The sequence below is a fragment of the Prosopis cineraria genome, unplaced genomic scaffold (assembly GCF_029017545.1).
Source record: "Prosopis cineraria cultivar Desert tree isolate PC_DT_omini unplaced genomic scaffold, ASM2901754v1 PC12, whole genome shotgun sequence".
Lineage (NCBI taxonomy): Eukaryota > Viridiplantae > Streptophyta > Magnoliopsida > Fabales > Fabaceae > Prosopis > Prosopis cineraria.
Genome location: NW_026555343.1, coordinates 11,304,253 through 11,321,959, shown reverse-complemented (window position 1 = coordinate 11,321,959; position 17,707 = coordinate 11,304,253). Strand labels below are relative to the sequence as shown.

General features: G+C 35.0%; 1 protein-coding gene across 9 annotated transcripts; it reads left to right on the top strand.

The window, feature by feature from the left end:
• Positions 1-9,372: 9,372 nt before the first annotated feature.
• Positions 9,373-17,482, top strand: LOC129288285 (putative pentatricopeptide repeat-containing protein At1g74580). 9 transcript variants are annotated; one of them, XM_054924798.1, is made up of 4 exons: positions 9,373-9,652; positions 11,849-15,174; positions 15,256-15,293; positions 16,900-17,482. In XM_054924798.1, the coding sequence occupies exon 2, from the start codon at positions 12,739-12,741 to the stop codon at positions 15,055-15,057; it is 2,319 nt and encodes a 772-aa protein (XP_054780773.1). In that variant the 5' UTR covers positions 9,373-9,652; positions 11,849-12,738; the 3' UTR covers positions 15,058-15,174; positions 15,256-15,293; positions 16,900-17,482. The 9 variants fall into 9 exon arrangements, with proteins under 9 accessions (XP_054780773.1, XP_054780766.1, XP_054780772.1 ...); XM_054924791.1 differs by having other exon boundaries at positions 15,256-15,977; XM_054924797.1 differs by lacking the exon at positions 16,900-17,482 and adding an exon at positions 9,805-9,861 and having other exon boundaries at positions 9,373-9,605; positions 15,256-16,347.
• Positions 17,483-17,707: the final 225 nt, after the last annotated feature.

The following is a 17,707-nucleotide window of genomic DNA, read 5'->3' as shown; positions in this document are numbered from 1 at the left end:
TTTTTGGTACAGACCATTGTATTAATGTCAAAATTAATCTGGACAAGTTTAATTTCAGACAATTTTGTTTGCTAGTGTGAATATCCATATCTGAATTTTCCTGCGTTCCCATAGAAACTCAATGTGAAGCTACACTCTTGTTCTTGGATTATTCTAGCTTTATGTATGAATCGCGATTAAAGTTCACATGTTCACACTTTTGATTAAAAATAAGGTTGTGTTTGGATAGGTGGATTTAAGTTGAGAATTTGGATTTAAAATCTCATATTTGAAATTCATAGATTCTAAATTCTTTGATTGGATAATATAAAAATTTTTAAATTATAATGTTAAAATTCTTTGTTTGGATCTAAAGTAAAATTTAAATTTTAAACTATATCTTTGAATTTAAAAGAAACTTGGATGATTGATCAAAGTGGATAGTTTAAATGGCCAATTTTCATTAGGATCAGACAGTCAAAGTTGACTAGGACTGTAGCATTGGCGATAATTGTAATGTTTGCCTTGACATTACCAGGACAATACTCACACATCGTTGTGATAATTAGGATTTAATAAAATCCCTTACCAAAGCTACCACAACTCAAGGGTTTGAAAATAATTAGTTAAAACATTGAAATCCTAAGAAAACCCTTTTTAAAATATAGTTTGAGCTCAAACCATGGTTAAAATTCGATTAAAAGCAAATACGAAAGCATGAAAATCAATTCATTTCAAAATAGAATAAAACAAGTCATTTAGCCCTTATCTGGTTCGTCTGCCGTGGTGCAAGCCGTGCCCGCCACGGCGCATGGCACAGAGGGACAAATCCCTAGTAGGTCTCTTGCGGTGTGGCACAATAATCATGTGCCGTGGTGCGCACCTGCTATCATGACTTTTCTCTAAACTTCCGAAGCGCACCGTTTTGCCATCTAACATCTGATTTGAGTAGTTCAAGTGTCCACACAAAGCTCTTTAAGCCCTTTAGCTAATGATACCAGTTTCACATTCAAACAATTATCAGTTTAAAAGATGGACACTCGAACCCAAAATGGTTTGTTTTTACAACAAAACATATACAATGATGTCCAACTCACAATATACAATGCCATTAGCCCCAGAGACACTTTGACTACCTCAAATAAACCACACACCACATAACAATTCATTCACATCACACAATTAAGTAATTACGTTCAAAATAACCACAAACCCCTATTAGACGATAACACAATGGGGTGGATACAATTTAACACACAAATCAATTGGTCATTTTGGCACTCAAAACACTTGACGTATATCACATATAAGTAACTTGGCCAAGCATGCACTTAATTCATAACATCATTCTTGGACCAAGATATACACACTTATCACAAATTCACACAAGTAATATCCAAATAATGTCATGTTGCTAAGTTGGCAATATTTAGTGACAATATTTATTACAAAACCAAAAGGAGAAAGGAAAGAGCTATGTTACAATGCTCTTCACTCTTCAGAAGCTCCTTCTTTTCCCTTGCCCCTACCGGAGCCCTTGCTTGTAAAATATAATCACGGGATGAAATAAACATCTCAGTAACTAATATAGTTCATCAAATGTTTATTACCACAAATAATCATGAAAAAGTATCAAAACCATAGAAATTACAAGCATATCATAATTATGAGATAAATGTATCTCTTCTCAACAAAACACATAGTTTTACATTAGCATGATCATTTAACGACCGAACCTCCAATGCTCCCTGACATGAAACCATAGGCTCTCTCAGTTTAACCACTTGTTGACCCGAGCACACTTTCGATGGTAGAAATACTCGGCCAAAGATAGTCTAACCCACCTATGGACTATGATTTTTCTCTCTTCACACACCTTAAGATTCTACTAGTTCAACAAGGCCCGATCAATATTCAATCTACAAGATTAAACACTAATAATCAATTTACAACTCTAATTAACCCCATTTTAGACTAAATTTGGGTGCCCACACTACTCAAATTTTCTCTTTGGCATAAACGATGTAAGGTCTTCCTTATTTAACCACATTAAACTCCAAAATCAAGGTAATTAATAGATTAACCTTCAAAGGATTATCAAAGTTGTAATTACAATAAAAGAGATGAATTTTCAAATCATAAACAATAGGATCCCAAAATTCAATTTTAATCTCAATCACACACTTAAAAGGTTCAAATCAAAGTTTGAGAGTGATGCAGAAACTTAAAAAAAAGTAGGACCCAAAACAATGAATTTTAAAACTCAAAACTAGTATTTTGTGTAGAAAACGTTACGTGTACCATGGCTTGTAACATATGTGCCATGACCTACCCTTCTCTATGCCATGCACTGCGGCATAAGGCACCATGCACTATGGTGTATTGTATGAATTTGATAGCAACAATTGCTGTCATTTGATAGTAATGGGAGTGAACTTTCGTCGCGTCCCAAATCTCTATCCAATGTTCGATTGAGGTGATTTTGGTGTCTATATAGAGCTTTCTCCTAACTCTAGCTAATAGTATAAGTTTCACATTCAAATTTATTTTCTACAAAAAGTTGGACACCAAAACCTATTTTACCACTTTTTCACAAAAATCTCACAACTTTGGTGTCCTAACTCAACCACAAGTGCTAAAAGCTTACATCGACTCTCCAACCACATTCAATAGACTCTAGCGGACCTATGCAATGCACCACATATAACCAGAAACACATATTTTTCAAAATTACCACTCAACCCCAATTTCACAAAACACAAGTGGAAGGAAATTTATACACAAAGTCATCATTTTCATTCCAAATCTTTTAAAATACACATGTTTTTACTTGCACAAGTATTTTGGCCCTATCTACAGGTTTACAACTAAAATTCACTAACTTGGAGCATAAAATACATAAGTTGTACATTAAGTTAATGCAAGTAGTATAAGAATAAAGACATGTGATCCTAATTAGTAATTGTATTAACATTTACACATAAAACAACAAATAGAGGCATATAGAAAGGATTACTCTACAATCCTAAGCCTTTGTGTGTTTTTTCCAACTCGGATCTAATGAGCTAGGCCCTGAAAATATTGAGAATTGAGGGATAAGTACGACCATTCAATAACCAAGTTTCACCTAATCTATACAGTTGCATATTAATTGAAAATAGATGCAAATAGGCAAAACACAACATTACAAAACATATAATGGATTTGGCTATAGTTCACAATACTAACAATTATATGACTGGGTCTAAAAACACATATATTCATATTGATTTACAATGCAAATTATGGGGTCACAATAATGTCAACCATGCACTCCTTACACATACCAGACCACAATAATAACAATCATGTAGCCAAACTTATATGCATGATCATATGCCAACCTTATATCCTCTTGTTATCTCTGATACAAAATCGGTGACTATCACGAGGCTACATCTTTCACAGACAAACCCAGTCTTCCACTTGTGAGGAGCTACAAGGCCAGGGTTAATTCACTCACTTATGTAATCTAATATTTCCTAATACTAACAACCATAGGGTGTCATACCTCTAATCTAGCCTCCTTATGAACCAGTGGAGACTAGTTAGGTTTGAGTCTCTTATAGAACAAGTAAGACAGTTTTAAATTAATCATGGGATAAGGGCTACCTCCTGATTCCAACGGTCAATACTAAGGCAAGTTCCTGATTCTAACAGTCACTATCAATACTACATGGATTTTAACCAACTACTCCTTTCCCTGGGCGAACTCCTACTGATGATCATGCTATGCACATTTTATATATTTATGCATTTTAATCCATAATACATCTCACATGAAATCATACCTCCCAATTCACAAACTCCACAAACTCCACAACTCAAAATCATATTTACCAAATTCTCATAACATGCTATCAAACCAAACATCATCAAACACAAATGAATGGTATGCGTAAGGTTTTTCCCATTTCAAAACCATTTCCCTAAAAATCATTATATTGCCAATTGCATCATTGTTTAGAAATATAAGTCACATTTCAAATAAATCATTTTAATAAACAAACAATTAATATTCAACTATATCAGTTAGGTTTCTCCTGATTATCTCAAACCTTTAAGAGGTCAAAAGTTTACCCCTCACACAAAATACTTCCAAAGCTTCTCACTAGCTTAAATGGTGCCAAATTAAACCACAGTACAATCATAAGCAATACCATCATTATCTCATTTTTGAGGATTTACTAATACCAAACTCCATATATCTATTCTATCAATCTTCTAAATCATTACCCATTCACACCTAATGGGTACATTAGGTTCTATTGAAGCACATTATCATTTATAGATCTTAACACCACTATTAATGGACATAAACCTCTCCCAACTACCTCATGAATGACAATTTTCAAACATTAATGGCTCTACCCAAGAAACTCTTGATAAAATTATCAATATAGGGTTTATCTATCACAAACCATTCCCATTATATCCCTTTTAACCAATGGGATTGGACCCATACTCCTATAGACTGAAAATCAACTTTTCAACTCAAACCCTAACTTAAGTCTTCACAAATGAGGGAGAGAAAGAAAGAACAAGGCATAGATTGCTTACCTTGGGTGTTTCAAAGCTTCAATCTATCCTCAATATGATCCAACAATGTGCCCTAATAAAGCTAAAGTCGTTCTCTTTGCATTTCTCTTCTTTCTCTTCTCTAATTTTCAAACAGGCATGAAATTGGTTTATCAAATTTTTAACCATAAGCCATGGCACACATTGCCCTCCCCCGTAACACATGACATAAAAAGGCCGTTATATTTGAATTTGCCCTTGTGTGCCACGACAGATTAACCACATGCCACGACATATGAACCACATGCCACGACATATGGCACAGAGGGCAAACCTTTACTTTTTCTTCCTATTTCCTTACCTGAGTGGCTCGTTATCAATTTAGAGCTACTTCTAGGGTTGAAATTACCACAATTTATATAAATTAGGCCCCTCTGGCCATACACTTCATTAACTTAATAATCATACTCATTAGGTTAACTAATCATGATTAAATTTTCATGAATGTTACAAATGACACTCCCACTATATTCTATTAATTCTATTTAGTACTCGAACACTTAAATAACATCAAATTTTTACCCAGATTATTCCCAATCTTTAAATTTTCACTTAAAGTTCGTCTAAATCATAGCTAAAAATTATAAATCACTATAAAATCATCAAACCTAGATTTAAAAACTTAATTTAACTCCGCATATAACCAAATAACATAATGGGTTCTGTCAAGACCCAATAGAGGAAGAAATCAATATCTTACTATATCCAAAAACTCAATTTTGAATAGAGAGGAAGAAGAATGGATAAGGAGCTTACCCAAGGATGTTTCTAACTTACAATGCCTTGAAATAGCCCTAAAAGTAAAATCCTAGTAGACCAAAACTCCTTTATTATGACTCTTTATATTGTCTCTCTTTTTCTCCTTCTATTTTAGCTTACTCATCCTTTTGATTTAACTAAATTTTTTTGCACATCCACAACTACATATGGTGCATTTGCTGTTGTGGATGTCATAATGAGCCCAAAATAAACTTTGGGCCTCATTGAATGCTTGGTTAGCTCAAACTCTAATTTAGCCTACTCCAAGGTTTTTTAATGATCCAATAACTTCATTAGTAGTTTAAAAACATCATTAATTCATTAATAATGTAAATTTACCAATTTACCCTTATTTACACTTTGCATTCTAAGTTTTAAAGTTTGAGGATGTTACAAATTTAGTTAGAAAATATAAGGAAATGAACAAGGATAAATAATGATAGGGGCCATTGCAAGGAGTGTGTTTGTTTTCCACTTGGGTAGGCTATGTTTAAAGCTATATTTTGTTTTGAGGGGATTTGATTCGCTCTAGTGAATTCTTTTAATCTTGGAAAAGCTCTTGGCTCAAATCACTATGAGTGGATTCTAAGACTTCAAACTATAAAGGTTATTTGGTGTGTTTAAGCTCCTCTTAGGGAGAAGTACTCGAAGAGTGGGTGTGTCAAACCCTTTCTTCCTTAGCAAATATCCTAGCTGATATCATGATTAAAGTTAGGAATTCTAGTTGTTTTTATTCCTTTAAACCTTTGTTTTTGTTTTGTTTCTAGTGTTTGTTGTTTTTTTCCTTGCTTTTTGTTTCTTTATTTTGCTAATGATGGTAGCTTGCTATTTCTAGTTTGGTTTCTAATATATGATAGCTTTTCCCTTTTGGCCTAAAAAACCCAACTTTATGTAACTGGTATTTGAATAGTAAGAAGTTATTAGCAAGGTTAAAAGTATATCTTATCAAATTGGATACAAATACCCCTTGAAATGTTCTAATAAACCTAACAAGACTTTGCTTCCCATTACTATATCTTATCACTAAATTGCCCAAGATGACAAGAATAGAAAGACAAGGACCAAGGCTAATTTGTAAAGTAAGTTCTTTAATGATAATAATCATGTAGCCATCAATAATTTAAATCATATGGGTGAAATAAACATATCTTCTAGGTGAAACACCAAGCCTATAAGTAGCATCAATGTGCATTTAACAAGTAGTTACTCGTTAATTAACTAGTTTAAAAATCTAGCAGGGCTTGGTTATCTACTTGTCATAACCAATGGCTACTTGTTAAATGCACATAAATACTTATTAATTAATGAATAGTTGCTTATTGAAATAGGCCTTACATTTGTCCCTTCCCACAACTAAGATCTATCAAATTTTTGAACTTAGCAATTAATGAATGATTGCTTGTTAAATGCTCAAATTGATTACTTATTATTTAATGAATGACTTCTTGTCAAAACATGTTTTACACTTATCCATTCCTACAACCTAGCTCTATCAAACTTTTGAACTTGTCAATCAATGAATGGCTACTTAATAAATGCATATGGATACTTGTTAATTAATGAATGACTACCTGTTGAAACATGTTCTACACTTGTCTTTTTCCATAATCAAGCTTTGTCAAAGTTTTAAATTTGTTAATTAACATATGGTGATATTTGTTAATTAACAAGCGTTATACTTGTCCCTTTCCACAGCTAAGCTCTATCAGATTTTATAACTTGTGAATTAATGAATGACTACTTGTTAAATACACATAAATACTTGTTATAATTAACAAATGACTACTTGTTAACTATACTTGGTTACTTGTTAATTAACAAATGGATGCTTGTTTAAACAAGAATATAATTTGGAAAATTTAAAATTAATAAGACAACATATATTGAATTTTTGTCTTGTATAACTAACAAGACATGGGGGCTTTATAATCTTTAGTGGCCAACGGATGTTAGGTTTAAACCCTAGCCACCGAGAGGATTTAATTGGTTGCCGGATGTGGGAGGCCATTTTCTTAAAAAGCAAGATTATCATAGTCTTCTACCATTCAAAATTATTTTTAAATTAGTGTACATCATAATGTTTTTGTGCTTTTTGGCTATTAAATACTTTTTTTCAAACTACGTTATAAGTCATTTTCTAAAAGCTTTGCTTAGTCTAAAATATAGGATATTGGATAGGTGTTATTTTTTTTTTTCCAATTACACCCTTACTTTAATTAATGATGGTGTTTTGAATAAGTCAAATGTTGTATTTATTACTTTCAAGGGTACAATTAGAAAGAGGCAAAATTTTTCAAAAAAATTAAGATCTTAACCAACTTTTTTTAAGAAGCTTAAATTAGTTACTCCCTCTAGTTCTATTTATTGTAGAGAGAGAAGATTTTATAAGTTGGAGAAAAAATATGTTGTTAAAATATATATATATTTAATAGGGAAAAATTTGAGAGCTACTAAATTGTAAGACATAATTAATAAGTTTTAAAGTTTTTATTGATTTCAATGAATATATTGAAAGTAATTTATAAATAGAACTAAAGGAGTAACAATAACTTATATTGTAATCTAAGGTGTATTTGGATGGGTGAATTTAAGTTAGGAATTTAGATCTAAAATCTCATATTTGAAATCTCACATTTGAAATTCATATATTCTAAATTCTTTGTTTAGATGATATAAAAAAATTTCAAATTACAATATTAAAATCCTTTGTTTGAAACTAAAGTAAAATTTTAAATTTTAAATTCTATATTTAAATTTTTTAAAAAAAACTTGAAAGATTGGTCAAATTCAACGATCTGAATGGCTAATTTCCAATAGGATCAGACAGTCAAAGTCGATTGGGACTGTGGCACTGGTGACAACCAAGACGGGGACGCCCGACTTTCATCGGGACCAAATTGACTATAATAATGGGGACCAGACAGCCTACTACCACTGGGACCGAATCGACAGCCAACTTTCACCAGGATTGGATAGATAGTGACGACAAGATCAGATCGACAGTGACGACAAGGATCATACAATCGACTTCCACGAGGACTAGACCGAAGGTGATGACGAGAACTGAACGACCACCTTCCACTAAGACCAAACCGACGGTAACCATCAAGACAAACCCACGACAATGATCAAGATAGGACGGCTGACTTTTATTAGGATTGGACGGCCGACTTCCATTGAGATGGGACTAGGTGGAAGTCGACCATCGGATCCCTATCATCGCCATCGGTTTGGTCTCGATGGAAGTTAATTGTTTGGTGGTCACCGTCAATCCGATCCTGGTGGAAGTTAGTCGGAGGTCCTTGACTTCACCGTCTGTTCGATCCTAATAGAAGTAGGCAGTCCAGTCCCCATCTTCACCATTGATTTGGTCCCAATGGAAGTTGGCCATCCCGTTCTTGTCTGTTCAGTCCTGATGGAAGTTGATCTTCTTATCCTAATCGTTGCCGTCTGTCCTGTTCCGATGGAAGTCAACCGTCCTATGTCAGTTGTTGTCGTGGATCCGGTCCTAGTGGAAGTCGACCGTGTCGTCCCGGTCTAGTCCCTAGGGAAGTCGGTCATCTAATCTTAGTCAAATGTAGTAGCTTGTTTCCATCAACTTTGACGGTTTGTTCCCATTATCGTTGGTAGGTCAATCAAGCCTTCATGGATTTGAATTAAATTACAAAAGATATTAATTTAAGTTTTGAAGGAATATGGGTTTAGAAAAAATTTCAAATTATAAAGAGATTGAAGTAGAACTTAGACTTAGGTATTTAGGTCAAATTCAAATCCATACATTTTTAATTACTCGAAGAATAAATTTAACTCAAATTTAAATTTAAATCCAAATTTATGTATATTCAAACGCAGTATAAAAGAATATCCCTTAAATATGTCCAGATTTTTTTAAAAAAAATTTCGCGTCAATTATACTAAGTTACTAAAATGCCCTCTAAAAAACAGCATCGAATCCTTTTTTTTTCTTTTTCTTTTTCTTTTTTTTCCATTTCATTTGGGATCCGTTGCCAAGCGCAAGAGAGGGTGGGTGGGTCCGAGAACATCTGCTGCGTCCTTTTTTTTCCTGTTCTCGTCGTCGGCGTTTGTGCAGCAGCTCGTCCGTCCGTTCGCCGCTGCCGTGGCTGTCATAGCTGCCAAATTCTTCTCTTTCTCTGTTCTGTTTCGCATCACCAGATACTTCTTCCTCGAGTCGGGGGTACCCATTCTTCCCTCACGTCGTCCGTCCGTCACTGCAGAGCGCCATTCAGCTTGTGAGTTCTCCTTCTCCCCTGTTCGCATCGTCTCTGCACTGGTGTGGGTGAGGTTTCGTTTCTTCATCCTTCTTCCTCTGTCAAGATCTGGTGTTGGGTTCTTAAAAAAAGAAAGGGGGGGGGGGAGGGAGAATCCTCTCCTAGTGTCGTCCATGTTGTATGCTGAAATTATGGGTTGATTATTATTGTCTTTTTTCAGCTGCCGTGTGTGAACTGTAGGAGATGTTGGAGTCCAAGCAAGCTCTTTTTTGAATGTGTAATTTCACTTCAGTTGCTCTGGGTTGTTGCAAGGGGAAGAAGATGGGTTTAGATTTGGTTTTCTTGAATTTAAATTAATTTTTATGGGGAATCAAATAGGAGAAGCTTGGTAAATTTAAATATTGATGTTTGAAGATTGTTGGGCATGAGACTTAAGGATTCAGAACCTTGATTGAATGGTTTGGAAATTGTTGCACACAAGGTGTTTGCCAAAAGATCTAAGAGGAAAACATATCCCAATTGAGCAATTAGCTACGGCTGAAGTTATATGAAGAAACTTTAATGCATAAATGTTGGTGTTCTGGGGAACTTTGAATTATTTTAGTTGATTGTGTTCTGGGGAACCTTGATTGATCGTGGTCGTGTTTATTTAACTAAATTCTTTATATATATTTTTATAGGGTGTCTGGAGGAAGAGTAACATGATAGAAGTTGTAAGGAGTGAATTTTAGAACTTGCGACTTATCAAATCTTTTAAGTACTGAATATTTTGTTAATTAAACCACTCTAGCCAGTGGAGTTACAATATGTATAGTAAAGGATCGTTAAATTACAGTATGTGGATGTACATTTCCTTACGGAATATGTCTTTAAGATTGACGAAAATGTTTTACCTGTTCTAGTAATCCTTTACTTGATAAAGGCAATCAAGTATTTTCAATGTTGTTTCTTACATGTGGAAAATTGGTGTTAAACTCTTTTCTTTTAAATTTATCGTGGACTTAGAGTGTAAATGTGTCCATGGGGTTATCGAACATTAGCCTTAACTAATTTAATGAGGTCAGGTAGGTTCTTAGATATATGTAGATATGAATTGATTAAAGATTAGTAATTCGAGAATTTTATTACATGAATATTATGAGTTTTATAAAGTGTATAAAAGAAATGACAGTGGTGTTACTTAAGGCATTAGGGAATTAAGGAGTGGCCATTATTACAAAAGTGATCATTTAGGGGCAGTTATTTATTAGCAAAGATACAAGATAAGTGGATTGTGTCCCAATTAATTTACAATTGGAATTTCTCTTATCAAAATAATTATTAAATCACCTATCGATAGGTATTTACATTATTGAATATTTTGGTAAAATAAATTATTCTAGCTTTAGCAAATATATTATGTTGGATGGATAAAATGTTTATATAAGTTTAAACAACTTTTTCCTATTTATTTCGTTCGGTATCCTGAAAAACTTGGGAGTGTTACTGCTTCCTGCTCAGACTAATTCGAACCCTTGCTATGTGGGACTGTTGTTATTAACAATAGCCTCATGGGTACCTTGGATGCTTTTAGCATTTTATTTAACACAATTGCATGTTCTAGGAATTGAACTTGAGACCTTAGGATAAATTGATTCAACTCTTTTGACCAATCGAACCAATTAATTAGGTAGTTTAATTTTCGTGGGCATTGTTCTTAATCTCATGGTTTCAAGCCTCATTTGGTTAATTATTGACTCTTGTGGACTATGTATTTACATTTGTCTTCAAAACTTTAAGTTGCATTTAATTGGTTAGTTACTCGCATGGACTAAATGTCCACATGTTACATAAGTGTAATATCGTATTATATGACAGGAGTGTTAGTTAATTAGGTAGTGTCTGTTAACAGCCATTAGAGGAGTATGTCGGAATGAAAAAAACTATAAATAAGTCTACCTTTGTGTAATCAGATTATGAATTGCCTTGAAAAAGAATTACTCAGAATATTACTCAGAACTTCTCTCCTGTCCCTCTATTCTTCTCCCCTCTAAACTCTTCTAAACTATAAAGAATCATCTGATGTCGATTTTTGCTTAGGGGAATTGTTTTCATTGTTATTTCAAGTACATAAGTGCTGCATGTAGCTAGAAAGAATGACTATTGACTTCAACAGTTCAACTTTGATTAAGATAAGAAAAATTCTCTTGTTGCTGCAAATGCTTTGGTTTTATTTCAAACTAAATATGATGACTTTTTTTTTTTTTTTTCAATTGGCCAATCAGAGGTGGAACAGGATAGGATGACATGGGTGAAGGGAAAAAGATTTCTAGCTGTTGGATAAACACCATATCAACTTCCCCCTGCCACTGCACTGTCTGTCTAGTCCCCACCACACCGTTGGTGTTGACTGGCAACATCAGGCCATCAAATGGGCAGCCTTCACCAGCAGCACTCTCACTTCCTGTAAATTAATAGGGTTTGTTTTTTCTGCCTGTCTCCTGTGAGGTGTTTATCCTACTAAAGATCCTTTTTTGGGTTGGGAATTTAATGCAAAAAGAAACAGTTTGGGAATTTATTGCAAAAAGAGACTTTTTATTTTTTTTATTATCAAAGAAAAGAAGGCGATTTTCTAGGTTTTATTAGTGCAATCTTTCTCGCCTAAACTTGTTTGTGTGTTTGTCAATTTCTCTTTGCAAAAGTTCAGCTTCTCTCTTCTTGTGTACATGCATGTTTCTTGTGCCCTTTGACCATGAGCCAATTTGCTAAGCTCTATTAATGAAATGCTTCTTGCACATAATTGGTTTGCTTTTGTCAATTCCATTGCTGGCAGTTACTTTTGTCCTTTGATGGTAAGACTGCAATTAACTTCATAGAGAGTGAAATGCATTTGGACAAGTCTAGTTATTGCTTGCCTTCTTTCAATTTGTTGATTTAATTTTAACCTTTTTTTTATGGGATTTACAACGGTGATAATTAGGTGGGAAGCTTGTTTGTCAGGGCACAAAGAAGCAAGCTCGTAGGCATATGTCCTGCTACCGAATGAATTTTCTGTTTTTATGTGTGTAACTTTGAAGGTTTAATGTACATGCCCAAGCAACGAACTGCTTATGTTTGGTTGATGGATTTTATTTGATTATTATACATAAAATTATTTGTAGAGTGTCATCTTGGAATGAGTCCTACTTTACTTCCTAAGCATGTTGCTGCTGTTGTAAGATCTCAAAAGGACCCACTTAAAGCGCTTGAAATGTTCAACTCAGTGAAAAAGGAAGATGGATTCAAGCACACATTATTAACTTACAAATGCATGGTTGAAAAACTTGGATTGCACGGGGAATTTGAGGCAATGGAGAATCTTCTTTCGGAGATGAGATTGAATATTGATAACAGCTTATTGGAGGGGGTGTATATTGGTGCTATGAAGAACTATGGGAAGAAAGGGAACGTTCAGGAAGCTGTTAACATATTTGAGCAGATGGACTTCTACAATTGTGAGCCATCTGTTCAATCATTTAATGTGATTATGAATATACTGGTCGAGCAAGGGTATTTCAATCAAGCCCACAAGGTGTACTTGAGAATGAGAGATAAAGGGATTGCTCCTGATGTGTACACCTTTACCATAAGGATAAAGTCCTTCTGTAGGACAAGCAGGCCTCATGCTGCTCTGAGGCTACTCAATAACATGCCTTCCCAAGGGACTGATTGCAATGCAGTAGCATATTGCACAGCCATTGCTGGATTTTATGCATGCAATCATCCAGTTGAGGCATATGAATTGTTTCATAAAATGCTCACTCAATATTTATGTCCTGATATAGCTACATTCAATAAGCTTATTCATTCACTTTGTAAGAAGGGTAATGTCCTAGAAAGTGAGAAACTTCTGGACAAGGTTTTAAAGAGGGGGATTTCTCCTAATTTGTTCACTTTCAATATTTTTGTTCAAGGACTATGCAGGGAAGGTTCTCTTAGCAGGGCGGTCAAATTATTTGATAGTGTGTCTAGGGAAGGTCTAGTTCCTGATGTTGTAACCTACAATACATTAATCTGTGGATTGTGTAAAAACTTAAGGGTTGTCGAAGCTGAGAGGTATTTGCACAAAATGGTTAATGATGGATTTGAGCCTGATGGCTTCACATATAATAGTATTATTGATGGATACTGCAAGGCTGGGATGGTACAAACTGCAAAGAATGTTTTGAAGGATGCAATCTTCAAGGGATTTGTGGCTGATGAGTTTTCTTATTGTTCCTTAATTAATAAATTATGCCAGGATGGTGAGATAGATCATGCCATGGCTGTTCTTAAAGATGCGTTCGGAAAAGGTATAAGGCCTAGCATTATTGTCTACAATACATTAGTCAAAGGGCTATCTCAGCTGGGTCTTATTTTGCCAGCTTTGCAACTGATGAATGAGATGTCAGAAAATGGTTGCCACCCCAATATATGGACGTATAATTTAGTTATAAACGGCTTGTGCAAGATGGGTTGTGTATCTGATGCCAGTAAACTTATGAACGATGCTATTGCTGATGGGTGTCTTCCAGACATATTTACCTACAATACTTTGATTGATGGCTATTGTAAACAGTTGAAGTTAGATGATGCAATTGATATGGTGGATAGAATGTGGAGTCAAGGTGTGACTCCTGATGCTATCACGTATAACACTATATTGAATGGGCTTTGTAAGGCCGCAAAATATGAAGACGTAATGGAGACTTTCAAAACAATGTTGGAGAAGGATTGTATTCCTAACATTATTACATACAACATACTCATAGAAAGCCTTTGCAAAGCTAAGAAACTAAATGAAGCTTTGGATTTGTTTAGGGAAATGAAAAGCAAGGGTTTGACTCCTGACACAGTGAGTTTGGGAACATTGATCAATGGGTTCTGTGAGATTGGTGATCTAGGTGGAGCTTACCAGTTTTTCAGGACAGAAAACCAACACAAGATTTTTCAGACGACAGCAATATATGATATATTGATTAATGCATATTCTGAAAAGCTTGATATGAATACAGCAGAAAATCTGTTTACAGAGATGAATGAGAATGGATGTGATCCAGGTAGCTATACTTATCAGGTCATGATTGATGGTTTCTGCAAGACCGGAAATGTTACTGCTGGATACAATTTTCTGTTAGAGAAGATTAAGAAGGGGTTCATTCCATCACTGCCAACATTCGGACGGGTTCTAAATTGTCTTTGTGTGGAGCATCGGATCCGTGAGGCTGTTGGCATCATCCACCTTATGGTAGCCAAGGGTATTGTCCCAGATACTGTTAATGCAATTTTTGAAGCTGACAAAAAGGAGGTAGCAGCACCTAAGATCGTTGTGGAAGACTTGTTGAAGAAGGGCTGTATAACTTATTATGCCTATGAGCTGCTATATGACGGGGTTAGAGATAAGAAGACACTTAAGAAAAATCCCCCAACCATGAATTCACATAAATCAGGGGCGAGGCTATCAGCTGTTGACTAAAATATGTGGAAAATGTGTGTAAGACTTCCTGATCTGCAACTTGGCTCCCAGGATAGGGGATCTTGCAGTGGATGCATATAAAAATGGACTTCCTAGAATCTGAAACTGAACTTTAAGGTAAATACCGTTTATATCTTTCTCTATTGCAAATTTATGCACAAACAAAACGCTAAGAATTTTTCTTTTTGGAATTTTCAGGGATAGCACAGAGGGATTTCAAATTTGAACTTAAGACTGTAAGTTACTCTAGTCAAGGCATTTCTTATATCTTTAAGTCTGCATTTTAAGAAACAGTTGAAGTTCATATTCACTTAGCAGATTGGAACATTGCTGAATGTTCTGTAGTCCCAGCTTTTTACATTTGGCTGGGGAAACAATGAATTAAGCATCTACAACGAGTCCTTTATGACTATGTCAAGATCTGATTAGTTAAAATGAAACATGACAAGGGAATTAGGCAATACCTATTCAAGGAAGTGGAACGTGGTTTTTTGTATATCTGTTGGGAAATTTGGAACTTGAGAATTAAAAAAAGTCTTTAGTACTGAAGAGGCTGATCTGTGTTCTGATACAAAGAGAGTCTTGCAAAGGGTAATGGCGGATGCTCAATACATGGCTCATTCTAGCAATAGAAGAGAGATGAGAGGATCTGTTTGTCGAACTCAGGACGCTGCTGGGGAGTGGATTGCTCTACATACTGGTGGATCGGCTCAGCTGAACAGTCTTAGTGCCTGTGATGGTGTTGTGAAGAGAATAAATGGAACCTGGATGGTCGGTTTCTGCAGCAACTTACCCCCTTGCCCACCAGCTATTACAGAATTGTATGGTCTCATGAAAGGACTAGAATTATGTTGAGAGAGAGGACTTCGAAAGATAAAAGTTACTCCGACTGTACAGAAGTAATCTATCTTATTATGCGGGTATGCTACTACCATCGTCCGTACAAAGATATCGTTAACTCTACTTTTGATTTGTTGCATGGAGACCGGCTTGTTTAGGTAAACTTAACTAATAGAGATTCTAGTAGTGTTGTTGACCTTCTAGCTAAAAAAGGTTATAGTGTTCCCAACGATTTTGCAGTCTTTGATCATCCACCACTTTTTGTTGCTACATGAGGTGGAAAATAATGAAGGATTTCTGTTGGAGCTTGTAGTTGTTTTTGTATCTCTTGTTTGAATATTAATAGATTTCAGTTGTTCAGCCCCCCGAAAAAAAGAATGCCCTGGGGACCAGTATAAATCGACAATACCTATTGGAAGTTTAAGAATCCTCCATGATATTTCTGTTATCCGAACGCATGTCTTGAGAACTAATTCTGCTTTACGTCTTAAACTCATAAATAGTTTCTATTTTTCTTTTTTTTTGGGGGGGGGAGGGTTGAGATAGCAGTGGGCTCAGCCCAAAAGAAACACAATACATCAAGTAGCGGCTGTCCCCAAAAGTTCTTTAGCCACATGGCCACTAACAAAATCAGTTGGTTCCCTTAAGGCATACACACTTTGTTCTGCACCACGTTAGTGATTGTGTGAATCCTTAAATATCATTTACAATTCATCACTGTGAAACACAAGGCATCTGTTCTGAGCAAATAGCCCTGTCTCTGTTGCGTGACATTCACTTTGTTAAATATGGTGACAAGTTGCATAATGCGTGGAGAGATTTGTTGTGCATTTTTGGATGAAATATTGCAAGAGTTATCTTTCCTTTCAAAGTCTGTCTTGCTAATTCACTTTTCTGCTCTGTTGTTTGAGTCAAACGTGATGGGAATCAAACGTAGGAGGCAGTGATGTGATTCAGTGTTGTCAAGTTAGTGAAGCATTTGTGATTTGTCAAATGAATTAGGTGGAGGACAAAAACAAATCAGGCACAAAAAAAAGTTGTTAAAAGCGATGCCCAAAATCCTCATCAATGTGAATCATGAGACACCGTGTCAAAAGAGAGGCGTGGAAACCCAATCAAGAACAAGGCATGTGTTGATGATCTCCAGCTACACACAACTGTATGGTAATGACCATGCCCTTCAGAATTAGTTTTATATTACACTACAAGAACGGTGGAGTTTGTAGAATTTGACTTTATACTCTTGAGAGTGGTGTCAGTGCATATTTGGTACATGGAAAAAGTTTCTTAGAAAGGAAATAAAGAATGTATTATGGGGGGTGGGGGGAAGGGATAAGTGCATGTATCGTTTTCTTTCTATAAAATATTTTTATATCTACTAGACATTGCAAAACTCTGCTGACAGTGGAAGCAAGATTCTCTTGTGATTATCATAAAGAATCTTTTTTTCTTAATTTAGCTTAAGCTTGTTTCTTTTACCGTTTAAACAGCCCTGTAAGTAATGGCATTTCCACCAATGCACAATATGAACATATAAGCTTTCAAGGCATGGGGGTTTAGGGAAATGGAGGATTTATTTTTTGCTTCTCTATGTGTAATGTTAATTATGTTTTGTTTTTCTATTTTTATTTTAAAAATTATTTTTATCTTGTCACTTTCTTTTATATCTACTAAACAACCTCCAAAACTTTATAAGCAAATATTTTCATTCCACTAGAAAATAACTAACTGTCGGTGCAACTTGAGAATAACCTAGTACAAATATAGGAGTCTGCAATGAAAGGTATGTATTTGTATTCGTCAGAATAAA